This window comes from Mastigoproctus giganteus, chromosome 2, assembly GCF_048544385.1.
Source record: "Mastigoproctus giganteus isolate SK-2022 chromosome 2, ASM4854438v1, whole genome shotgun sequence".
Lineage (NCBI taxonomy): Eukaryota > Metazoa > Arthropoda > Arachnida > Uropygi > Thelyphonidae > Mastigoproctus > Mastigoproctus giganteus.
The window spans coordinates 97,821,466-97,849,315 of NC_143576.1; the positions used below are offsets into that span (position 1 = coordinate 97,821,466).

Genomic DNA, 27,850 nt, shown 5'->3' on the forward strand with positions numbered 1-27,850 from the left:
TCCATTCAAAGACAGTTGAGAATAGATGTGTGGAAATTTGCCTTAACCAGTAGGCATTTGATTGCTGGAACAATCTTTCATCTGTTGTTGTGGAAGTTGATAGCTTAAATAAATTCAAGGCAGAACTAGACAAACATTTGGAACGAATGGATCAGTGAAATGGAAAGGGGGTTTTTTTTTTTTTTTGTTTTTTTTTTTTTGGCTGATGCTGTATAAGCTTGCTTTCTTGCATCACATGCCTCTACTAATGTGCTAAAGTCTTAACATCTCAATCGAATCACTTCACAGGTGCCTAGAGTCTAAACAGTGCAATTTGCAGAATGGGAAGGTTGTCTTGGTAAGAGCACCCCTTTTTTACCCCTCATTAATCTCATTGCATTAATGTAATACACCTCTTTTGGGAATGAGAGTGGGCAAAAATTGACCATTGCATTTTACTCTGACTATACAGCAGGCCCTCGTTATAACGCAGTTTGCTTTACACTGATTCGCTATAACACAGTTCTTATATAATAAACTGGTATCTGACTATAACGCTGTCACAAATCACTATAATGCTCTTTTACCAGCATAGAGATTGCATTTTTGGCATGTTTAACGAAAACGTTTCATCTGATGGAGTCGATAGCTTGAAAATGAATAGGAAAACAGCATTAAAACATTTCCCATGCTGACTTGAGAAATTTTCCCACTCTCAGTTAAATTTTCTCGCATGCTAATTTAATTGCAGTACAGTGACTTGTTACGAAATTCTGATATCAACATTTTAAAAAATTATCAAGTATATTGCTTGTAATATTTGTGTTATATGCATTTATCCGAAGTCTAGTCATCACTCAGTACAGTATTAGACATCGTACATAATGGACAGTTTACTCGAACACTGTATCATTAATTACTGCAACTAATGCAGTTACATTTTCGAAGAGTTAATAATGGCAGGTAAGAATGAAAAAGCAACAATGTCTGGATGCAGTACGAAGACTACAAATGTAAGAAAAAGACTGAATTTAAAAATTAAATTAGACGTTTTGAAGCGAATCGATTCCGTTCAACAACAAGCGGATGTGTGCCATAATTTAAGACTGGCAAGTTTAACTGTAAGAACAATTATAAAAAATAAAGAATTAATTTTATCAGCAGGAAAGACAGTTATTCCACTGCAAGCAACTAGGACTAGGCCGGCTATTAGGATTGAAATAGAAAGACTTTAACTAATTTTATTGAAGATAATATCCAATGCAGAATTCAGTTAAGTTAAATATTATATTAAAAAAAAAAAGAGAGAGATTAGCCAAATGATGATCTGAAGAAAGCTCACCTAAAAAAAAAAAAATGTGGAACAATTAAAACTAGTAAGGGCTGGTTGAATAGATTTAAAATCCAGGGAGAAGCCGCAAGTGCAGATCAAGGAGCTGAAACTTTCAAAAAAGAACTTGTTAAAATTATTGAAGAGGGGTATTATGTGTTTATACTTCTCAACAAGTTTTTAACATAGATGAAGCAGGACTTTTTTGGAAACGAATGCCTAAACGAAGTTTCATATTGAAAGAAGAAAAAAACATGCCAGGTTTCAAAGCAGCGAAGGAATGGTTGACTTTAACGTCATTTTAAATTAAAACCCCTTTTAGTTTACCAGGAAGAGGGCCAAACTACAACCCAAAATTGACACATTTTTCATGATTAAATTTGTCAATTTAGATCAATTAAATTCATGATTTTAATTGGAATTTTAAGTTTAATTTTGATATGTAAGTAGTTACCACATAATTATATACGTATGTAATGCAGAATAATTTATATGTACAAATATTTGAATATTAAATATTTTGACCGACATTTGTGCATCTTTTCACTACTGTTTATTATTGATTAGGAAATATCCTATGGCACCGACCGCAACTCACAAATACATATATTACCTTATGGGAATGCCGCGCTCGCTTAGCACGGATTCATTAGGAGCTCTGTTTTTTCTGGAACGAATTATCAGCATTAAGGCGGGGGTCACCTGTACTAAGCACTCATCATCATTGGTGTGCTAAGGGCAGGTCCAAGGATAAAACTCAATGATCACTTCTTTGTATCTCCTATGCCCTTTGCTCTCCTCTTCACTCTTCATAACCACCATCTCATCTCGATTCATCTATCAAAATTTTCCTCAATGGCCCTCTGGATCTATACCCTCAACTTTTCAATCACTACATCCTTCATTCCATCTCCTTGTAACATGTCCAATCCGATTTCATTTATTTTCTACTCACCCTTCTCAAACCTCCTCATTTCACAGTTTATCAACTCATAATATCTTTTCCATCATTCTCAGCAATATGGACTTAGTTGCTAATGCTCCTAAAAAAAAAAAAAAAAACATCGTTCTCCATACCCACACATCTCAGAAATTTCCAGTGTGCAAATATATTACATTCTCGGTGTCTTTGTCTCTGCTCCATATTAGACATCATACCAGTCTTTTCTTTAACACATTGTAGTGGCAGACAATGTGACAGGTGACCTTCAAAAGTAACTTAATCAGTAATTAAAAATTTTTTCTACCTTCTTTAGTATAGTCAAACATTTACTGCAATAATTTCCAAAGTTATTTTATTTATTATTTTATTTTATTTTTTTCATTTTTAATATGCAGAAAATGATGCTGCTCAGGTCTGACAAACTGTTTTGCATCTACATTCATACCTGAGGAATTCTTTAGAGAACTGGATGCCAGAAGTTTATCAAAATGAACAGGGAGCTAAATGATTTTGTAATAACTGAGAGATAAGTGGAAGAATAATTGTTGAAATTAAACGTAAGAAAGGCAAATGGTGTGGATGGTATCTATCCAGTTATATTATACAGAAAAGGTAGTAAGCAAACCCTTAGCCATAATTATGAGAGCATCTTTGGATTCGGGGGAGATCTCCCCGTGGACTGGAAAAGTGCAACTGTATCTCCAATTCACAAAGGGGGAAGCAGAGGGTGACATGAGTAATTACAGACTTGTTAGCTTAACTTCTCTTCCAGGGAATATATTGGAGTCACTTGATAAAGAATAATGTAGTACCATCTGGACAAGACTACAGTTATACTTCAAGCACAGCATGGGTTTGTTATGGGGAAATCTTTTTCTGGACAGTTTGATTGGATACTGTGATATGGTCACAGTATCCAATCAGACAGCTCTTGACAATCTGCTCAACAGTGACTACTACATATTATTCTGTAAAATTCAAACATCACACTAACTTCAGAAAGTTTTTGATACTGTTGCACATAAAAGACTGCTGGGCAAGTTGGAGTAGTGTGGGATTAGCAGCAAGTTACTGCTATAGAGAAAGGGATGGTTGAGTGGGAGATGACAGAGTGGTAATCAATGGACACTGCTCTTCATGGACTAATGTTATTATTAGAATTTCCCAGGGTTTGGTGGTGGGCCCATTGTTATTTTCTATTGATGAGGGCATATCATGCTTAATGTTCAAGTTTGCAGACGATAAAGAGGTTGGAAGGGTGGTTAATGATGGTATGCTACTGCACAGGATCTAGAAAAGTTAGGCAGATGGGTTGAGAAATGGCAATTGAATTTTGACAAATGCAAAGTACTACATATGGGTAGAAGTAACCCCATAGTAACGTACTAACTGTGTACACTACACTCAGAGTAGTGGAAAATGAAAAAGACTTGGGGGTAATTGTGCAGTCAAATATGAAGTTTTCTGAGCAGTGCAGACAGGATCTCAGGACAGCTCATGGGATTAGTCAGTGATATACAGGAATTTTGCTTGCAGGGATAAGGAAGTGATTATCCCATTGTATAAGGCAATAGTTAGGCCACATCTTGATTACTGCATACAGATCTCTAGGCCTCATTTTAGGAACAATGTGGATCTGCTGGAACGAGTACAAAGATGGCAACGAATTTCTTGAAGGGAACACAGGGGTGCTCTTACCAAGAAAGGTTTCAGTTCTGCAAATTGCAGCATCTGGAGACTAGGCACCTGTGAGGTGATCTGATGGAAGTGTTTAGGGCTTTGAATGGATTGAGCAAGCTCAATGCTGATAGGTTTCTTTCTCTTGCTCACAAGGGAAAGAATCCCAACTACGCAAGTGATGTTGCATAAATTCAAACAGAAGAAGGATGGTTGCGGAATAGATGTGCAGAAGTTGGCCTTTGGCTAGTGGGTGGTTGATTGCTGGAACCAACTACTATCTGTTTTTGTTGTGGAAGTTGATAGCTTAAACTAAATGATGGAAGAACTGGACAAACTATTGGAGGGAATGTATAGGTGAAGTGGGGTTTTTTTTTTTTTTTTGCATGATTCTGTATAAGCTTGTTTTTTGACATCATTTGCAACTATTAATACTAATACTACTAACACTATAAAATTCCTGGTATTTCCTCAGTACCTACTTCCTTATTTCCTTTCACTTCCTTCAACATTGCAGTAATTGCTTACTCCACTGTGACATGCTGCAAGTTGTCTATTGTTAATATCTCTATACTTTCTCCTACCATCTTTAGTATTAGTATTTTGCCATATCCTCTGCATACTTACAGTTTCTCAATTCTTATCCTTGCTTATATCCTATTTCCTCTTCAACTATTTTCTGTATATTGTTCTTAAACTTATCCAGAATCCAGGTGTGGAGCATTCTGCCGCCAAGCGATTTTTATTATTATTATTAGCCATATGGTGCAAGGAAGCCTGAGGATTATGCTGCACCAGCAAAAAAAAAAATTTGAATACCCTGAGAGAGAGAAGTAGGAGGGAATCACCAAAAAAGACAAGAATGATGATATCCAGCTCAGGACCCTGGATGTGCCAAGCCTATACTCACCAGATGTGATCCCCGCATTCCTCAAAGCATTATCTCCAATGAGCCTTTACGTGATAGATTATATTTTCTTTAAACTACTGTTTTCTTTATTTATAAATGAGGGTAGCTCTTTTGCGCTATTAGAAGTAGGCAAAGGCCTAAAAAGGAAATCCACCTTTGTTTTTATTTCTAACAGTACTAACTAACTCAGCTGCTTGGTCACCTTGTGGCACTGCTCCTGCCTGCCCGTGGTGTGGCCAGATCCCCAGGGCCAAAAGGAGTAAAACATAGACTCTGACAATATTCCACCGATTAAGACTGCAACTCCAAATCCTACAGATTTGCACATACCCAATAATGACTATCCAATCCAAAGAGACTGAGGACAGATGCTCTCTGAATAGAATACCATAGTTTTCTCATTCTGCATTTGCTAACAAACCAGCCCTTAAGCAATCTATCACCATTTCTCATACAGAAATGTTTTGTGAACATAGCTGGTTCCCCAAAAAGGGTGCAATGACCAAAATCTGGTAACCTGCTTGTTGAGACCACCAGCTTCAAACACTCTGAGTCTGTACTGAGACTCTCCTCATTTGATGGAGTTTCAGTTAAGGTGACCTCACATGCCACACTTAATACCTCCAGAGGCATAATTTCAGAATGAGACCTAATGAATCTCTCAGGGGAAGAATTGTTCAAGAACTGAGGAACTGGAAAGTCACATAGGCAAAAAGAATTTTGGTGAAAAGAGATGGTGAGCTTATTGCAACTCACAGCATCATACTGACATTCAGCTCACCGAATCTACCTTCATCGGTGAAAGCAGGGTATTTGCATTGTCACATTCGCCCATATATTCTGAACCCAATAAGATGTTGTGTGTGTCAGAAATTTGGACACTTTCACAGTCTGTCCTAACTGTAAAATGGCATATCCAAGCTGCCTGTAATGCCCAGTCTTTGCTTTGCCCCAATTGTAAAGGCAACTACCTAGCCATTCTAAAAATTGTGAATATTGGAAATATGTGCAAAAATCCAGAAATATAAAATAGAAAGGTCTCATTCCCAGAAACAAGAAAGCAATTTACAAGTACAGATTCCTAGACATACATATGCTGAACCTCTAAAAAATGTCATTCAGTATCCGTCCAGACTGATACAACAATTACACTGATCTCTGTTTCTGAATGGGCTCGATCTTTGCCTTAATCTCTTCTGTACCTTAATCCTCAAAGCAACAGATTTCAAGCAGAGCTAACAACACGCCAGTAACGATACCACCTGCTGCTCATGAAGCTAATGTAAGACCCATCCAAGCAGTGAACTCAGATTCCATTAGCAAACAGCCATTTGGATAACGATGAAATATTCAGTCAAGATGAAACCAAAACCATTCTGGAGATCCATCCAGAGGATGAAATCAACACAAGACCTATTTTCCCAAAGAGAGAATTAAAATTGACCACATCAGACAGACTTTCAAAAAGCAGATAGACTCAGCTCCTTCATCTAAATTGAAACAATGAACATCATCCAGTGGAATTGTAGAGGCTTTCGTAGCATTATTGGTGACATCCACAAAATAATTAAGCATCATAATCCAGTCAGCATCTGCTAAGGAGACATATTTAATGCTTCATGTATCTCCCTCAATAAAAAAATTATACTCTTTTCCAACAAAAAAGGAACTGTCATAAATAATTCTCACGATGAGGTAGCAATTCTCATAGATTGACAAGTCCTTCAGACGTATTAATTTATAAACCTTTATTGAAGCTGTTTCTATGCAAATAGCAATTGACGTTACTCTGACACTTGTTTCGATCTGTCTCTCACCCAGTCATTCTTGTACCATTCATGAACTTGAAGATCTTATTCTACAGTTGCAAACTCCTTTCTGTTTATTGGGCAACTTCAGTGGACACCCTCCATTATAGGGTTCTCCTTATGCAAATGAACGAGGACACTCATTGAAATGCTCATAGACAGACAAAATCTAACCATCCTAAATACTGGTTCACCAATTTACATCCATCTCCCAACACAAACAGTCTCTGCAGTAGATCATTCTCTGTATGCTCTCTGATCCTCTTTCCTAGTATCGAGCAGACAGCTCTTGACAATCTGCTCAACAGTGACTACTACATATTATTCTGTAAAATTCAAACATCACACTAACTTCAGAAAACCACATAAAATGGAAATTTTCCAAGGCAAATTGGACAAAGTACACCTTTCATATATCCTTTGATAATCAGATCATCGAATCTTGTCCAGTTTACACAGTTGCCGACCATAATACCAAACAAATTCTAGCAGCTGCATCTATTGCCATCCCACAATTGCAGTCAAGCTTCCATAGATCCATAAATTATTGCTAGAATGAGGATTGTAAAAGTACCAAAAAAGAAAAAAAGTGCTCCTGAACTTACTCCTATTCTTTGCTGCCTTTTTTCACTTTCTTATTCCAAAGGTGTTTTTCCTTCTGCTTGGAAATTTGCTCATCACCAGCCGGTTCCTAAAAAGGGTGACAAATCCCTCCCATCCAATTATCGTCCCATTGAAATTACTTCTACTCTTTCTAAAGTAATGGAGAAATCAATTAACCGCTAACTTTTAAACTACCTAGAAACCTTTCCCCTGATCAACGATCGCGAGTATGGATTCCATCAGTGTCGATCCACTGGTGATATTCTGGCTTATGTTACCCATTTATGGACTAATTCAATGTAAAAGTTCGGTGAAACACAAGCAGTTGCTCTTGACATCTCAAAGGCTTTCGATCGTGTTGGGCATAAAGGTCTTCTAAACAAGCTTCCATCTTATGGTTTGCCAACTGTTTTTAGTAATTGGTTATCCATTTTTCTCTCTGATCGCTCACTGAGGGTGATGGTAGATGGCTCTCTTGTCTTCTAACTTCTCCACTAATGCGGTGTCCCCCAAGGTTCAGTTCTTTCCCCACTCTTTTGCTCTTGTATATTAATGACCTTCTTCCATTGACTAGAAATCCTATCCATAGTTTTGCCGATGATAGCACATTGCATTCCACTTTCCATTTTGCGAAACCTTGTCCTGCTCAATCAGCTTCAAGTTCTCGAAAATCTGCTGCCAATTCCTTAAATGCCGATCTTCAGGTAATTCTCCAGTGGGGCAAAGACAACTTAGTTGATTTCAACCCTTCTAAAACTCAGTCTTGTCTTATATCTCGCAAAAAGGATTCTTCTGCTCCTATGCTTATCTTTGGTGACACTCCAATTTCTAGGCAAAATGATATATCTCTTTTGGGGATTACCCTGACTTCTAATCTCTCTTGGCACAAGCACATCACAAATATTGCTTCCTCTGCATCTAAAAAACTTGGTTTTCTCTTTTGCTCTCGGCGTTACTTTTCTTCCAAACAGCTGCTCACTCTGTATAAATCGCAAATATGCCCTGCCATGGAATATTGTTCTCACATCTGGGGTAAAAAAAAGTAAAGTGCAGCCATTATCAACCCGCTGCTGGATGGAAGCCTCCTCGACAATTCATGTTGAGGGAAATGGACCATAATCTGCCACGCTGGTCCAGTGCGAATTGGCAGATCGACCGTATTCGGCAGTCAGGGGCTTGAACCCCGGTCTACTCAAAGAGCGTGTGCTACTGCACTCCCGCTCCTGCCCACTCGGCTACGGAGACATCTGGGGTGGTGCCCCAAAAACCTCTCTCAGGCTTCTTAATTCCATTCAGAAGACGGCAGTTAGGTTAATTAATGATTCATCTCTAACAGAGTCTCTCCACTCGCTTTCGCATAGACGTACTGTTTCTGCTGCATGCTTCTTCTACAGATACTTCCATGGGCACTGTTCTTCTGAATTGGCTTCTATAATTCCTGCTCTCTCTTTCAAAACAGTCCGAACACGTGCAGCTACCAGCCAACATCAAACCCACAGAACCAACTTTTCATTTTCCTCATTTATTCATTCAACCGCCGTTTTCTGGAACAACCTTCCTTCATACGTATTTCCTGAAAATTACAATCTACAGAAGTTCATGTCCAATGTCAACAAATATCTTCTTTTGTCTTCTCAACCTCCAACCCAAGCACGGTACTGAGTACTATAGGTTCTAATCCCTCTCATTTTTGGGGTTCACATAAATAAATAAAAAACTTGGCAACCTAACTTCAACTATTTTTGTCTACTTCTGCTTGGCAATCAAGTATTCGATAATATGACTGCTTTTTGCTGGACACACTCATCAACAGGTCTCAAATAGCCAAGCTGCTCTTTCAAGACTTAATTTGTGCGTCTCCGGAATTTAGCCTACACTTAAAGCTGCTAAGCTGCCCGATTGCAGCAAGACTTTGTTACACCCTGCTTTTTCACTTACCTGACTACTGCCTTTCTTCACATGCCATTCGCCCCCTTTTTCAGCTCAGATTCTTCACTTCTAATTCAGCTGTACACAATGAAAGACAGAACAGGTGTTCAGCAAAAGTCCTGTGGGTGCAAACCAGAGGCCCCAGCATTACTTTTTGTTACGTGTCGTAGAATCTTCTGTCGTGATTGCCAGCCACCTAGAGTTAAAAGGTTGAACAAACAACGGAGAAGAAAATGGATATGCCACCTTCGCGCAAGTAATTCAAAATAAGTGGACATCATTAAGGCGCCTCCGTAGCCAGGTGGGCAGGAGCAGCAGTGCATAGCACATGCTTCTTGATCAGACCGGGGTTCGAGCCTGTGACCACCAAATACGGAAGATGCGGAAAGGTCAGGGAATGACCACCGCATATCCCCCGAGCAGTATAGCCTTAGTTGCTAATGCTCCTAAAACAAATACCTAATAATCAAATAGACCGGAGTGGACATCCCGAAAGATAAGATATCTACTATCACTCTTGCAGAAGAAACCCCATCCAACCCCTCTGGCCTTCTTGAGGTGCGCGGTTCGATTGAAGGTAGTATTGCTTCGTCTGCATCGAGAACACCTGGAGATTCAAGATTATGCTTTGGGAAAAGACATTGCTTTTTCGGATAGGGAGTTTGATACTGCTCCTGCCGCCTCCGCAAAGGGCTTGCAAGTTAATTGCCCCTTTGATACTTTGTCAGTTAAAAGCGCTTGAAGTGACAACACATCTATACTCAACGCTCTACCTGAAAGATTCGAGATTATTTTCAAGGCGGTTCTGTCCCCAATAATCGACTCTCTTGCCTGCCTGAATGATGAAAATAGAAAACTCAGAGCCAAAAATACAGAAATTCTCGACCAAGTGCTCATACTGAATAAACAACTCAGTGATCTCAAAATCTTTATTAGTGAATGCTATTTTCCCCTCTAGCCAGACGTCAATGATGGACCATCTAGAACCTCGGGAGCACTTACAGGAAGCAGATGATGAACTTCCAAAAACCCCAACACAAATTGGGCATGTCTAGCAAGGAACAACAGATCTCAAAAATTTGCACAGTTTGCCTCTTTTTGCAGACAGAACTACTCAACAGATTGTAGCCCGGCCGTGGAGTTGAACCCTTTGGGTCGTCATCCCCCGCACACCTACCCCCATGAGTGCTGTCCGACCTTCGAGGCTAACAGTACTTTTACCCAGGATAGGCGCATGATTCCTGGTGAATCTAATCTGTACCAAGAAGAACTTTGCAGATGTCAGGAGAAGCCTGGTGGCCAGGTTCTGAGCCAGCCTCATCACTGTTACAACATGATAGAGATGAGAGAAAACCCCTCGTCAAAACAGGGAGGAGCGGATCTACGCTCAAGCAGATGCCTTCTGCCTCTCTGATCAATTTAACTCTCGTGCACAATTTCCCAGGCATAACCCACAAATGGCCTGCGCCCAAAGCATTTTGACTGTGAAAACACATGGGAATAGAATTCCATCCCAGGAGCCTAATAGTTTGGTTCCAACAAAACCTGCCTTAGTCCCTCTGTCGAGGAGACTTGAGGAAATATATAATATTTCAGCTGTCCAGACCCGAGAGAGAATTTTTGTTTCCCGACTGGGACCAGCAACAAAAGCGGAAAGTATCAGGACACTCTTTGCCCAAGAGCATGGAATCAACTTATCTCAAAGGCTATCAAAACTAGACATCCAACCTATGCTTCCTTTATCATCTCCTGCCCTGCGAATGCAAAGCATGTCGTCTTGGATTCTAGCTGCTGGCCCATAACCTCATAAAGTTGTTCCAAGAGAGGAGCAAGATTGATCGCCTACAACGGACCCAGTTGAGATAAACAGCCATAACTACAAAAGGATGACATGCTACCAGGTTCACATGAAGGAGAGATTCTTTGGTTTATGCAGAATGTACGCAGCCTAAAAAACAAGCTTCATTGTCTCCAGACTCTCCTATTTCTTAATGAGTTTGATGTCATCTGCCTTACAGAAACACGGTTAATGGCAGATAGACAGCTTGATCTTACTCCTTTTAACACCCCTTACAAACACAGGAAATCGTAGGATTAGTGGGTGGGGCGGAGGTGTTGAAATTCTATTTAACGATCGATTCCAGCCAATAAGGACAAGAGTGAGCCAGTTGAACAACTTTGTGACAGTCTGCACGACGCTGAGAATCCCCTTCACCAAATCCAATGATGCCTGGTTTACATTCCCCCAGGCCACAAAGCTGAGCTGCTCGCATGGTTAGCAACCAATTTAGGGCCTAAAATTCCAGCTGTTGCAGCAGGTGATTTTAACTTGCCACTGCCCAGGCATGGGGATGCTCTTGTGAACCTTGAGGCCACTCTTCGAGCCTTTAATCTTACACGGTTAGTGACGCAACCAACTAGAGCGAGTCAAGCACTGGACCTAATCTTCCACAACTTGCAAGACATCAAACTGCTATCTAGCAACTTTGGATTCCAATCTGATCATTTGCCAATTGCATGTAAACTATCCTTACAGAGCAATTCCCTTGGGTTCCCTGACGAGTACTCCACTGACTTGCCTAGGTAGCCTTCTCTACTAAATATCTGAGACCAGAGATCATTCTCAAATGCTTGATTGGGTTTGACTGGGGACGTCTCAATTCTGAGCCATTGGAGGATGTCATTATGCTCTTGTCCATACAACTGAAGTTTATTGCACTATGTGGTGCAGCCAGAATCGCCACGATTGGTAGGTAACAGGTCGAATCGAGGTTTTAATAAGGAAACTAAGATGGCTTTCATCGGGAATCAGAAGGCCTACTGGAATTGGCAGAAAACCCAACTTCCATCAGACCTTTCCATCTTTAAGAAAGAAAGAGCATGCTTCTTGAAAAAGAAAAGGCAAGTCCTTAACCAAGCTGTTCTAGATAGGTTGAAGAGGGGTAGAAGGATCTTTTTGCATCATCATCATCTAGCCATTTACCAAAAGTTTGTCCAGGAATGGGCACAGTTCAGCTTTCTGCAGGCAGATTTTCCTGATTCTGATTCCTCTCTCTCACAGGAGGACTGTTACCTAGAACACACTTGACTGATGTTGAAATAACTAGAGAGACCCTAATTGATGCCATAAATAAACTACCCAACAAAACTACTGTGGATCCGGACGGTTTCCCACTCTTTATGATCAAAACTTGCAGCACATATATGGTTGACCTTCTCCTTCACCTTTTCAGACAAATCCTGCAATCTGGAATTGTTGCTTCAATTTGTAGAACTTACCACGTTAAGCCCATTCCAAAGGTCAAGAAACCCAAATCTCCTAAAGACCTGCGACCAATCTCCATCAGTTGTTCTTTACTCAAAATTTTTGAAAAAAAAGTAATTTAGCCAACAATTGCCCAGCATTGCTTTGTACACAGACCCAAGTACCTGCATACTGTTCTGCACAGGAGATCAACAACTACCAATCTTCTTGATATCGCCTTCAGAATTCAGTGAACCCTTAACAGCAAATCACAGATTGATATTGTATTCCTGGACATTAAATCGGCTTATGACAGAATACACCTCCCAGCTCTTTTTACCTTTTCCATTTTGAAACACTACTTTGGCCTGGGAGATACCTTACTTCAAATTTTGAAGTCAATTTTATTTCCTAGACACCTGTCTGTGACCCACAACGACTTCCAAGTAACTATTGACATCTCAGTAGGCATCCCACAAGGAAGCGTGCTGTCAGCTATCTTGTTTGCAGCAGCAGCTTTGGAGCCTTTCCTAGCTCAAAATCCTATGTCTCTTATGCCGATGATCTGAAGCTCTACGTGAGCTCAAATCATAATCATCAGATTCATGATATCAACCAACAAGCTTCTAGGCAGATACTGCGCTTGGAAAATTATCTTGCCACAATAGGGCTGCATTTGAGCCCTTCCAGATCAACGCAACTGCCGATAACCAAGAAGAGAGTCAAAAATGATATCTAAATCTTTGTTAGTGGGGAGCCAGTGCAAAAGGTGACCTCCCATACTGACCTTGTCCTCACCTGGGATGTTGGGCTCAATTTTCAGCCTCACTTTGTCAGGATGAGGCAGAAGACGTATGCGGCTCTTTGGGCAGTGCATCAGGAGCTCGCTGGTGTGCATCAGCTAGCTCTGCTTGTTCGGCTGAGGTGTATTACTCCAATCCCTCTCTATGCATCAGAAATTTGGTCATCTGCCCCTGCCTCCTACCTGAACAAGTATCTCAGTTTAGAGTACTGGTTGCTTAGATGGATGAACAGGGTTGTAGGCTACCCCTATCTATCTCCAGATTGATCCTACAAACAAATCTGGGCACCACTCCCTATAGACATATCATCATGACAAAAAATGTCTTCATGCTTGCACGACTTATAATGGGGCAAATTGATGCTCCATCAGTATCCACATTAATCTCTGGCCCAAAGAGGGGAGCACCCCGACTCCTGTCTCCCTTTGCGTCTTAACCTGTCAAGCATTGATTCCCTGAGGAACATGTTTCCAGCCAATTGTCTTTGGATCTTCAATAAATTTAGGAATACACCCTTATAGGTTCTGTGAAGACAAGCTCTACAGGAAGGAAATCCTCAAGAATTGCTACCAGATAATAAATTTATGATTTTCACCTGTTCCTGGACATGACTGACTTTTTTTTTTTTTTTTTTTTTTTTTGCCTATTTGTATTTGACAAAGACTTTGTTTTGTCTCCATGCAATTGTATATTTAATCCTGTAAATTTCTCGGGTTGAGCATGCATGTACACTTGTTTATTGTACATGTGTTCCTTGCACCTTAGTCTGTAAATATTCACACCCTTTTGATAAAGAGCTGTTCCAGGGTGACCCAAAGTTTCTTGGGAAATAAAATGATTTTAATAATAATAATTAAGGCTATTTATAAGAGCATCACTGGACTCAGGAGAGATTCCATTGGATTGGAAAAGTGCCAGTGTAATGCCAATACATAAAGACAGTTCTAAGAATGTAGTGGGAAATTACCAACGGTCAGCTTAACCTCAGTAGTAGGGAAAATCATGGAGGCAATGATCAAGGGTGGATTTCTGAAGGATACACGGCATAGTTTTGTAATGTGAAAATCAGGTTTAACAAATCTGATTAGCTATTTTGACAGGGTAACTCATGAGCTGGATTTAGAGAATAATTTCGACATTGTTTATTTAGATTTCAGCAAATCATTTGACTCAGTCCCACATGAGCAGTTACTTTGTAAGCTGGAACAGGTTGGAATCACAAGGAAAATCCTTAAATGGATAGCAGGATGGCTTCAGGGCAGGAGGCAGATGGTTGTGATAAATGGTGATGGTTGGGTTAGTATAAGAAGTGGAGTTCCCCAAGGATCAATATTGGGAATTGGGATTACTGTTGTTTTTGGTTTTCTTAAATGACATTGATGAAGGGATTGAGGGTGTGATGTCTAAATTTTAAGATGATGTAAAGATCAGTAGAGTAGTTAATGATCACCATCAGGGCCGGGTTTACACATAGCTAAACAAGCTAAGGCTTGGGGCCTCGCTCCACCTTAAAAATTCTTTTTTAATTTTGTCACAGTGAACCGGTGGAGGGCCTCATACATGTTATAGCTTAGGGCCACAACAAGTTTAAATCCGGTCCTGATCACCGTCAAGCAGAGCTTCTTGAGAGTGACCTAGATAGATTTTAGGGATGATCAAAAAAGTGGCAGCTATGTTTTTAATTCAGCAAAATTCAAGGTCTTATGAATTCAAGGTCAAAATTCAATGGCAACCCGAAAATAACTTATACACTTGGTGGAGTTGAACTAAAGTCAGTAGTAGAAGAAAGGGATTTGGGGGTTACGATATGGTCAGACATGAAGTTCTCCAAGCATTGTAGACAGGTTGCAAGGAAAGCCTGTTGTGTCCTATCGATGATTGATTGAATATTTTCTAGTAGAGATAAGGGCATCATAATCCCATTATATAAAGCTATTGTTAGACTACTCTTGGAATACTGTGTTCAAGTATGGAGACCGCACCTAAAAAAAAGAGTCATTGGGCTTCTTGGAAGGATCCAAAGACTGGAAACTTGCCTGATGAGATCGGCAAAAGAACTTTGAATATGTTTGTTGCGCAGCTTAGAAACTAGCCACCTTAGAGGAGACTTGATTGAGATGTTTAAGGCTATGAGAATGAGGACAAAATTTTCACGGTTATAAATGATTCTAGAACTAGAGGCCATAATCGATGATTGATTATGGCCTCTAGTCCTCTAGATTATGGCATCCCCCCCCACACGTATTCAAGTTACGTGTGGGGGGGGATGTTTAAAGTGGATTGCAGGAAGTTTTATTTTAGCCAGCAAGTTATAAATTACTGGAGTAAGTCTACATGGGTGGTTGAGGTTTACAGTTTAAGGAAATTCAAAGGTCAGCTGGATTTTACCTATGGGAAGAGGAAAATGCAGGAGCTGTCTATTTCCTTTTCTTTTATTAATTATTTATTTCATTTTTTTATTATTTTTTTTTATTGGTTTTTTTTTTTTTGTCTGGTGCAGCATAAGCCTTAGGCTTCCTTGCACCATACGGACATTACTAATAATGCTTCAACACTTAGATAACAAATCATGATCTTTGCTGCTGACCTACAATCGTATCTTCACTGAACATTCACTCCACACTTGCTGGCATGACTCCTATGTACTGGTAATTCCCAAACCAAGAAAGATCACTCTATCTCTCGCACACAAACTTATCCACACCTTAGAAAAAATTATACACCACCAACTGACATGAAGTCCTCCTGCAAATCTATATCCAAGAGGAAGGAGTCCCACAAGGCCGTTCTCGGTGCTACCTTATTTGCAGTAAGAATAAATCATATAACCAAAAATTCTTAAACCTGTAAACTCATACCTCTATGCCGATGACAAATCTCTTACAATATTGAGCTATGCATGGTACAGAATGGGTACAGACTATCTCATCAGAAATCTAGTTCACTTTTGTAACAAATGAAAGATGCATTCTGATCCAGAGCTACCCTTAACAAATCATGCTATTCATCAGTTATGAATAGCATTTGCTCCCTTGGCCTGATTTTTGATGATAAGCTGAATTTCTTAGAATATTTCAAATATCTACAGGCTACTTGCCAGAAAAAAATTAACATAGATTTCTTTCTTCTACGACATAGGGTGCAGGCTGCTATACCTTGCTTCACTTGTGTGGCACCTCCGTAGCCAGGTGGGCAGGAGCAGCAGTGCGTAGCACACGCTTCTTGATTAGACCAGGGTTCAAGCCCGTGACCACCAAATACGGAGGATGCAGAAAGGTCAGGGAATGACCACCGCATATCCCCAGAGCAATGTAGCCATAGTTGCTAATGCTCCTAAAAACCAAATAACAAACAAGCTTCACTTGTATAGACCTCTAATTAGGTCTTGTCTTGATTATGGTGTCTCACAGTATGACCCTGCTAGGGAGAGGATGCCTTGCTCCTATTCAACATTCTGCCTTCAGGATTATTAAAGTGCTTATAGAACATTGCCAGTACAAAGTCTTTATATTGAACTCCCATGAAGTTCCACTCTGTCTCAGGAGAAGGATGTTACTTCTGAATTATGCAGCTAAAATTTGAAGCATGCCTACCCACCCCATTTGGCCAATACTTAGTGATCCACAGTTTAAAATGTACTATAGAAATAAACCCAGAACAGTTCAACCTACTGATATCAGATTGCAGGCACTATCACAAACTTGGAACGTACACATCGAAAAATTCCTCCAAGATCCAGAGTTCCCCCATGGTCCTATATAAAACCATCCTATGACAATTACCTCCTAAACAAATTAACTGGGGAAAACATTCCCTTGCAAATATTGACTTACAACTCCATACTGGTCACACACAAACTTATCCACATTTTACAAAAATATATACTGATGGATCAAAGTCTGATAATGGAGTAGGTGCTGCAGCAATTTTCCCCTTTATTATCATCTCTGTATCACTTACCACTGAATGCAGCAGTTATACAGCTGAGTTATTCACCATCAAGCCTGCCCTAGAAAATACTCTCCATCTGTTCATCAAAAACAAGCCTTATATACATGGACTGGCAGAGTACACTTGTAGCCTTACAAAATGCCTCCTCACCAACTAATCCATTAATAAAAACCATAAAAAGTAAGCTGATATGTATTCAGGAATGCCAGCAAGTACTCATATTTTGCTGGATCCCAGGCCACGCTGGGATATCAGTAAACGAATGTGGAGACTATGCTGCTAAACATCCATCCATCCCAGCCTCATCATGTTTTTGCATTCCATATGTTGATTACAGAACTAATATATGAGGGATATGTAAGAAACAATGGACACTTCTTTGGCAAGCTCAAACTGTTAATAAGCTCTTTCAAATAAAACCAGAACCACAGTTATGATTCTTTAGCTTCCGTGCAAACAGAAAGGAGAAAGTAATCCTAGCCAGAGCACAAATCGGTCATAGCCACATTACTTACCTATTTCTCCTCACAGGGAATGATCCTCCACAGTGTATGCACTGCAACTCTCCACTTACAATGAAGTATATTCTTGTTGAATGTACCCTATACACTCATGCCTGGCAACTCTCATTCATTTTTCTTCCAAATCTTTAAGAATCTTTGAAACTCTGTCATATCATAAGTAACAATGCTAATCTCATAGAGTTATTCTGCTTTTTTAATCAGAAAAAAATTATATGATCGTTTCTTTCCCACAACAGTAACCATGAGTAACTTCCACATCACTGATAGACACAATATGGCCTAAACAGCCCTTGTGCCAAAAATAACAAGAACAACAATAACACTAAACTTATCCCTTTACCAATTATATTTTATATTCATCCAATCATCTCTTTCCAATATTAGCCTTTTCCTTAATTTTACTTCTGTTATATCCTTCCTTGTTCTTATTTTGTCCACGTTCCATTTTCTATCTTCCTTTGTCCCTGTTATCCCTTTCAAATTAAATTCCACATTCAATTTTACAATATTGTAATTAGAAAATGCCTTGTCTTGGATATGCATATGAGTTCTTTATTTCTTTACACTCTTTCTATATTTGTTCCCTACCAAGCAGTAATGCAGTTTGAATTAGACTGGAGCTATATTATGTGAACTGAGTTGGAAAAAATTCTCCCTGATGGTTAGATTTGGTGCACCACAATGCCACCTTTTAGGACATCATGAAACCCCACCATGGAGTTATATTTGAAGAATAATGACAATAATAATAATAATGCATATCTGAAAATTGTGTTCAAAGAAAGTGCATCATGAAAGAAGGTGTTCAAAGAAAGTGCATCACCCCCTTAAAATTGTAATTGTCATCCGAATAATGTAAGTATATGGCAATGTTTCTTACAGATTGCATCAGATAAGATTGACATGCGTAGGTGATGATGTAATATTGCATCAGTTGTTACTTTCAGCTATATAAGCATGCTCTGCAAGAGTTGCAGTCATTCCTTGCTTGTTTCAGGATGGCGAGTTACATGCATTTGACGCTACAAAGAAAGAGTGCTATTGTTGCTTTACATGAGGAAGGATGTTCTTCCCGTCATATTGCTTATAGAGTGTCTTGTAATCAGTCGACTGTGAGTAGATTTCTTTCCAAACTCAAGAATACTGGTTCTGCTGATAGGAAAAAAGGAACCAGACCCAAACGAGTATCTACACAAAACAAGACTGCGTTTTGAAGTGGTTATGCCTTAAAAACCATAAAGCTTCTTCGTCTGAGCTGAAAAGAGAATGGGAAGAACATACAGGAGTGGTAGCAAGTGCAGTAATGCATCATTGGTTTACCGAGAATGCAGGGAGAAGCTGTGGTACCAGGAAATGCGTTTGTCCACTAAAAGTTTTCCGAAGTTTCCCGTGGTTTTCATGTTGGCTTTCTTTACCTTCGCCGAAGTATTATATAGAGACTACTACATTTTAAGAAGTTGGGCCACAGCATTAGTGTCACAGTACATTTTTACACTTCCACATCGGCATTTCCCAGAAAAGAGGAAGTGTAAGTGAAGAACAGGGTGAGAGTTTTCACCAGGACATTAAAGACATGGAGATGAGGTACCAGTGGAGGTGAGCAGTTTTTAAAATGAAACTGGAGTTTTTAATGGACTTTTTACTATTCTGCCCTTTTTAGTAGTATTTTTAAGATGTATTTGAAAATTGCAAAATTTTGGCAATGGGTACTGCTAGTATCATATATGCAACTTAAGCAATGATCTTTATATCATCATTTATCATCGTTCTGCTATTTCACGGGTCGACGTATGAAGCCTCGCCACCAAGCCCTGTCTGTGTACTTCTCTACATTGTTGATTTCACTCCAGTTTCCTCCTCTCTTAATGGCTGTTATTTATTTGGTTTCTTAGGAGCATTAGCAACTAAGGCCATATTGCTCTGGGATATGCGGTGGTCATTCCCTGACCTTTCCGCATCTTCCGTATTTGGTGGTGACGGGTTCGAACCCCCGTCTAATCAAGAAGCGTGTGCTACGCACTGCTGCTCCTTCCCACCTGGCTACGGAGGCACCTCTCTTAATGGCATCGGATTTTTATCATGTCCTGCCATCTCATTCTTGGTTTTTTGTCCCTTAATTGTAAATCAAACATTCTTCTTGGGAAATGCTTCTCGTTCATCCTCTTGACATGTCCAAACCATTTCAAACGGGACCATTCAATCCTATTCTGGAGTTTTTCAACCTGAATTCTCTCCCTAATCACATCATTCCTGATTTTGCCACATCTTGTCTTTCCGGCTATGCTCCTCACAAATCTCATTTCTGCCCCCTGAATTTTGCTTTCATCCTTTTTCCTCATAGTCCAAGTTTCAGATGCACATCGCCACTCCTCTTTAGAACCATTACTTCACTCTTCTCCTGACTGAAAATCAGTCCAAATTCATTGGCCATACTAGCCCATATATCAACTTGCCATTGCACTAATGATATTTATGTATAAAGTAAATTTCCTTATGTGCTATAAGTAGAATCTACATTGGTCCTTGTATGCATTCAGTATACATACAGGTACCTAGTGCTTTGACTCACTGGCATTACTGGTAGAAACCAGCTAGCAGTTGCATTACTGTCTAGTCTGCTTACATCAGCACTCACTCCTGGCAATTTGCCAATACAATTTTTTGGTTTGGTAAGAAATGTCATGTGCCCCCCACCACACACACATACAGAAATGGAAGAATACTAGAAGGTAATCTTATCTGGTAAACATCTTGTGCTGAAATCAAGTCAAGTGTAATTTGACTGAAGAGGGTTGGGAAGTGCTGCTTTAGGATATTTCCAGTCCGCAGCCTCTGTGCAGAAAGAAATAAATTGCTTTTGCTTTAATCCAAAGACAAAATTGGCATTACAGTATATTTAAACTGTTCTCCTTATGAGGCCATCTAATCTAGCCTTCACCCCACAAAATTAACATTTATAGTAAAATCTAAAAGATATTTCTTGGCTAAATGCCTAAGAGTATGAAGGAATTTATTTATGCATGGGTAATGCACACATGGTTCTACTACAAAGGTAGTTTTAATGCATTGTTTTAATTATATCTCATATTGTGAATAAGTAATGCTCTACCTATGGAGAAGACTAATGTTACTTATTCTCGGCAGATACCACCACCCAGATGGCATCATTTTGAAGCTTACTGGCTTCTCATCAGTGGGTGAACAGGTACCCTCTTGTTGCAGTAGTGAAAACCCAGTTATGAAGTATAACTCCACAATATGAGAGATGCCTGATGGTGTGCATAGTTTAACCTAAATTATATTTATTGGCTAAATGCCTAAAAGTATGAAGGAATTTATTTATGCTTGGGTAATGCACAATTACCCAAGCATAAATCTGATCCACCCGGTGAAGTGTTACTTATTAGACTAATTTTCCACCCAGTGTGTGTCCTTCCCCACACCGGGTGGAAAAGGTCCGGGTTTGAATCCCATTGATGACGCAAGGAACTTTTTATGGACTTTTTTTTCACTCTGTGGCTCAGTTAGTCAGTCTTAGGTGTAGATAACAAGGGCTTTTCCTCAGAAACTGGGGTATTTAGTCAAGCAAAACAGGCAAATTGACCAGAGAATGCACACAGTTTACAGACACAATACACGAGTATATGAATTAACTCTCGGGGTGACCCTAATGTAATAGTTTGGATTATATCAAGTTTGTTACTAAGCTTTAATGTTGTTTTTCTTTTCTTCTCTATATGAGGTTTATTAACTTAAGGGGCCATAGTCATTGGTTTTTAATTTAAAATAAATGTAAAACAGCAGTATAATCAGTGCAGAATTCACTTTCAAAATGGTGAACATAAACAAATACAGTAATCACGTGACTTGCCATTTTCTTTTTTCGGCACTGCAAGACATCTGCGCTGTATGTAAACATCCGATCTCAATGTGACGTTAGCTCGAATGTTCTGTTATTTGGGGTGCCATTATTTCGACAGTCTACTGTATATGCTACTCACCATAACCAATATATGGATTATCAACCAATTTATATAGATGGCTCATAGTCTGATTGATTAGTAGGATGAGCAGCTATTTTTCCTGGACATAACTATAATCTATGAGATACATATTGAATGCAAGATATATTGAACATCATTATCCTCTGAACAACCTGAAAGCATACAGGATTTTTTTTAAAAAACTGTCTGGTACTTAATACTGATAATGCCCCTATTATGTCAGGCCTAAAAGCTGGAGTAGTAAGGGTATTTAAAGAGGGGATTGAGCACCTGCAAGTATTAGGCTATCCTGGTGATCTGATTAATTTGTGTGCTGAAAATGCTGTTCTGTAAAAGTGGATGAATGTTTGCAATTACTACTCTCTAGAAAGAGATTTAAACTATTTCAAAAAATGCATGCTACTAAAGTAAAAAAGATTTTGAAGCATATGAGTAAATGTTGTTTAAATAGAATTACTCACTAGTATATAACAGTACAGTGGCATTCTCTGACAGTATTTAAAGAGGAAGTTAGAAGCGGTAAGAGAAGCCACATGAGCATTTTTCAGATACCAAATTGAAAAGTACAACAAGCAGTCACTAATGAGTAGCACCAATGAACTCCTCAAGGAAAAAAACTTGGCATTTTAACCTTTTTTTTTTTTTTTTTTTTTTATAAAAATGCTAATCTTGCTGTTGTCCTCTTTTCTTTCTGGATGAAACTTTAGAAATTCTCTTAACAGGCATGTCTAGATAGGAGAATCATTGTTATAAACAAAACTTTAATTTTGCCTTTCCGAAGAGAGTGATGTCTGCAAGAGTGTCTTCCTTGAAGTGATCATATTCAGTTGGTGTGTAATAGCCATCCCAAACAGAAATCCACAAACAAAAAACCTAGTTATGCTAATGTTTGAAAGCATATGATACTGGTAAACAAGAAAGCTATAGCCATAATACTGATAAATAATCCGTTTGCTATACCTTAATATCAAACGTGTATGTTGTTAGTGAAGTTCAATTTTGTCCAGTCTGGGTTTTGAAAAATCTGCTTTTCCTGAAAAATATCCAGCTTTTTGAAAGCCAAAATGTGGCAGTTATGCATACATAATCAAGCAGTCACCTGGGATTTTCCAGATCTTGTTGGCATTGCAGTATCTGTAAAGAGTGAAAACCCACTTAAATTGATCAGTAAATAGAGATCCAGCACGATAGGATGAATTGTTTAAACATTGACGTTATTGTTTACTTTCAAGAAAAGTCTTGGGCATTTATTAGTCAGAAGTGAAAGAATATGGTTAAGCGTTTCTAGGAATCGGAATTAAGGAGAAAGGTGGTCTGTATAATCAGCCAACAACCAAGGAAGCAATTTAAATGAATATAACTTCAGATGCCATATCAGATTGATTAGAGTATGGAGAATATATTGAAGATGATCATAAACATTAATTGTTTCACCTCTTGGTAACTGGATTGCAACATCTATAGGAAAACCTTGTTTCCAAAAGCAAAAGATCAGATAGACATTTCATGTGGTGAGTTCATCTGGGATGTCATCACCATGATCAGACTGTGGACATTTATATAAAAAATAGCAAGAGAGTTCTTACAAGGTGTGAAGAGAGTTTTTGATTTAATTTAGGATTTAGACTCATGGAAGGTTCAGGCTGAGAGTGTCTTCAAGGAGAATAAGATAGTTTGTAATTTGTCTTAATATATTGAATAGTTTTCATTTCTTTCAGTTAAGGGAGAAAATCTGGAGTCTCTGAAGTTAGGTATTGCCTGGATTGTTGTATTTGTGAATGTTCCAACAACTGGAGGAAGACACTGTGGTCTATTGTCCCCAAATTAACTCCATGGACACTTGTTGTTCCTAGTTGGACTAGCAGAAAAAATCATTGAGAAGTGAATTTAAGCTCTGGGGTAGTACCTTTTGAGGTAGTAGGCCATTTTATTTATTTAACTGATCATTTTCTTTTCTGATTTCCTGAGTGTCATCTAGTAAAAGAATCATGCATGGCTTTGTGATCAAACAGAATTTTAACCACTGTATAAAATGCTGAGCCATTGTTAGTGGTTAGAATTTGCTTTGCTCTTTTTTATATACAGTAATACCCCGACTTACGTGAATTCGGAGTTACGCGGTTCTTGATTTTTTCGTTTGGTGTATATCTGAAATTAGCTTACCAGTGATTTGGAAGTCAAATCATAAAACTTGGGTGACAGCTTCCGTTTTTGAGGACTGGTTTAGTCACCACTTCATACCCAAAGTCGAACGTTATTGCAAGTCTAAACAGATTCCATTTAAAGTGATGCTTCTTATTGACAATGCACCCGGTAACCCTCCTGCCACCTTAATTAATTTCGACCCACATGTGAAAGTTGTGTTTTTGCCTCCAAACACAACCAGTTTGCTTCAACCGATGGACCAGGGAGTCATCAAAACATTCAAGGCTTACTACACGAGACGTTCGTTTGCACATCTGAATGAAGCTATGAGACAAAATAGTGAGATATCTGTTAAAGCCTTTTGGAAACAATTCAATCTTTTAGATGCCGTAAGAATCATTGAATGGTGTCTGGAAGTAACTTTGTCCATTTTTGTTCAAAATCAAGATGAAAACAATGCCAGAAACTGATCATGTCGCTAATGTGATAGAAGAAGTTGTTAATCTTGCCAGGGAATTAGATTTGGAAGTCAATGGTGATGATGTCAACGAGTTGTTGGATTCACATAGTCAGGAGCTGACAATGAATGAGCTCATAGAGATGCGTGAGCAAAACGTCACTGAAGTATCCGACACTTCAGATCCAGTTCAACCAGAAAAGCACATGACAATTGCAAGCTTGACAGAAGGTCTCAGCTCAATTGAAAAGGGCTTAAAAATTTTAGAAAACATAGACTCCAACAAAGAACGCGTTATAGCTACAAAGCAAGGAATAAAAAAATATTAGCTTGCTACGAAGAAATTCTGCGTGAAAAAAAGAAGGCACTGTGTCGTCAGACGAATTTGTTAGATTTTATGAAGCCATCGACATCGAAATAACTTTTTTACGTAACTCATTTATTTTTTTAATACATATTTTGTATTAATATGTATAAAGAACTGCAATTTTATTAAATATTTTTCTTCTAAACTAGTGTTTTTTTTAGTCCTTGGTCCCAATTAAACAAAATTTATATGTATTTATATGCAAAGTTGTACCCCGACTTACGCGAATTCGACTTAAGTGATTTTTGTCGGACCCACCTATCGCGTAACTTCGGGGTATTACTGTATACATATATGGAGAAATTTCAGACTGGGGATTCCCATCTGGGAATAGCTGAGTCCCTCCTGGGAGGATTTTGTACCTCCCAAACTCTTGATTGTAACATCCTTAAGAAGTCTTTTGAGATCCAACATCCTAATAATTATTATATCACTAAATGGAGAATCTGTTATAAGAGTTTCCCCATTTCTTTGGTTTTTGTTTGTTTTCTGTTGATGGCACTTCCATGGGTTAATCAATGACAGCAGTTTCCTTCCAGCTGGATTTTTTTAGTGATCTCTGTACATTTTATACAGTACAAAAGTTCACACATTTAGTGTTACATTACAGAAATTCCTTACATCACTTCTCGCACATATGATAGATAATTTGGACTTGCAGAGCCATTCTAAAATTTAATTATTTGCCTCAGTTGTTGAGCATATGAAGATGACTTAGTGGGAATGGGTGTTTTAGTTTACTGAGAGAGAGAGGACTACTGATATGTCAAAAACATTTATAGTAAATGTTTAGGATGTAGGGTTCCCAATGTTCCAGGGGTCAAAATATGAACTATTGGAGTTAAGTGTTATTAGTTTTTTTTTTTTTTTCTTATTTTAATTCATCACCATGTTGAACAATATCTCTACATGTGTGTGTGTGTGTGTGTGTGTGTGTGTGTGTGTGTGTGTGTGTGTGTGTGTGTGTGTGTGTGTGTGTGTGTGTGTGTGTCAGTGTGTCAGTGTGTGTGTGTGTGTCAGTGTGTGTCAGTGTGTGTGTGTGTGTGTGTGTGTGTGTGTGTGTGTGTGTGTGTGTGTGTGTGTGTGTCAATTCCTTTCCCATAACTTTTAGTGCCCACATTATATCATGTAAGAATATTGTGGTGATGACATCATTACCTATTTTCTCTCAAACTTAACATATCCATATAATCTGATTATACTATTAGTTATCAAAGAATTGTTTTGCACTTAACTATAATTAATAATAAATATTTTACTCTCCTCACATTAATTATAAATATTACCAGCAGGTAATATTTTTATTAATATAAGGATAATAAAATTTTTTCTACTGTACCATTAAGGTCAAGTGAAGACAGTATAACTTAGTCTACTTTATATATACTATAACAAAGTTTCAGTTTTGTTGCATTTTAATTTCTGCCTTCAGTTAATTTCTAATGTGCATATTTGATTTCAGGCTCAGTTAGCAGCTGGCAGTATGGACTCCTTCATTTCTGTATATACTGTTAACAGGAGACACTAGGCCATCATTCATTTTGGTCTTGTAGCAATATATGCTTGTGGACCAATGTTCCTTTTGACTGGTTAGGCATCCACATCACTGTCCCTCCAAAGTGCCCAGATGCCTCAACATGTACAGCCACTGTAATCAGTGTATTCATTATGTACAATCTGTAGATTTTAGGGAAGTCATGTACAGCGATAACAATGTTCAGGTCATAAAGTTAGAGCCTTAAGTTGTCACATTTAATTCAGAAATAACTGAGTAGTGTTACATTTTCTTCTTGATAAAAGAATAAATGTGGAAGCCTTCGTTAATTTTATATTTTATATGCAGGCCAGCACCAAGAAAAATTACATAGAATGCCGTTATGTAATTAAGAAAATAATGATAGGGATTTTTATTTGTAACAGGTATTTGTGTATGAGAGTCATTTCAAAACATCATTGTTAAAGATGTTAAATACTATTCAATTATTCTATGTTAAAATGAAATATATGCATGCATATGTGCAGTATGTGTATAACTTCCTTTAAAAGTTATCTCTAATAATAATATTTGTGAATATTAACAATTTTCAAGTATTTGCATTGAAAATAAATTAGGGCTATCAGAAAATATACAGAAATACAGCACATTCATACATTATTTTGCATCTTAATTTGAATAGTAATGTTTGTAAGAATAATTCTGAAAGTGCATATTTGCATTTTCTGCTTAAATCATCAATAGTTGTAGTTAATGGTCATTCATCGTGTAGCAAAAATTCAGCTTTTGTTGCAAGACAGTTATTGAACCTATTATTTGTCAATAGCAAGAAAAGCATTTTTGAGAAGCAATTCCAGATTAGGAAAACTAATGCTCGCTTGGAATGAGTTTCTTGAAAGAATATGCTTTTTTGAAGCAAAGGGCTGTTGCCAATTCATTTCTATAAAATATTAACATATAACTTATCTTTTAAGGAATAGTAACCCAAAATCTTTTGCATAATAACCTTAGCGTCATTCTTGTAAAGATGGTCATCTATACGCTTAATTAATTAGAATGACAACTTAGTTTGAAGTTCCAGTATGTGTACTATATTTCAAAAGTAAATAACTTGAAATGACCCTCATGACATTACCTGTAGGGGAAAAGGGGAGCAGATAGAAGAATGCTGACAAGTTAGGAGTTTTCTGAATATTGAACTGTACTCACCTTTTCTAAGTAATTCCTTATTAATTTCATTATGTTTAAAAATCTCAGTGACACTAGGTTTGGTATTCATGAATATGTGTATATACCTAGGTAGTGCCTTTCATAATGCATCATAGAAGCACTGTCGGTTCAGTGTTCCAAAATAAGTACAGGCGCATGTATAATGAAATTATCCTTTTCCTTTCTGACTGTAGAACAGCAGAGTACCAGGCATATAGATTTTATCTATTTTATTGTAACAATCATTTGAAAAAGCTGGAAAATTTAACATTGTATATAAAGAGCCAATATTGAAGTATATATGACAAGCTGTAGCATGGATGTGCTAAACATGAGCTAAATGTAAATAAAAAAAGATCATGAAAATCTTTTTGTAAAGTGTGAATTATTTGTGATATATACCACAATTGAAAAATCTGCTGCTGCTCTCTCTCTCTTTTTTTTTTTTTTTTTTAAATCTTGTAGCGGCAAA

General features: G+C 38.2%; 1 protein-coding gene across 2 annotated transcripts in view; it reads left to right on the plus strand.

Moving 5' to 3' along the window:
- The window catches only part of raptor (regulatory associated protein of MTOR complex 1), a 638,589-nt gene extending 612,018 nt beyond the window's left edge, over window positions 1-26,571 (plus strand). For both annotated transcript variants that reach the window (XM_090389485.1, XM_090389491.1), the window contains exon 31: window positions 26,137-26,571. In XM_090389485.1, the coding sequence (XP_090245611.1) occupies window positions 26,137-26,202 (66 nt within the window). In that variant the 3' untranslated portion in view covers window positions 26,203-26,571. The remainder of the gene's footprint in view (window positions 1-26,136) is intronic.
- The last annotated feature ends 1,279 nt before the right edge of the window (window positions 26,572-27,850 follow it).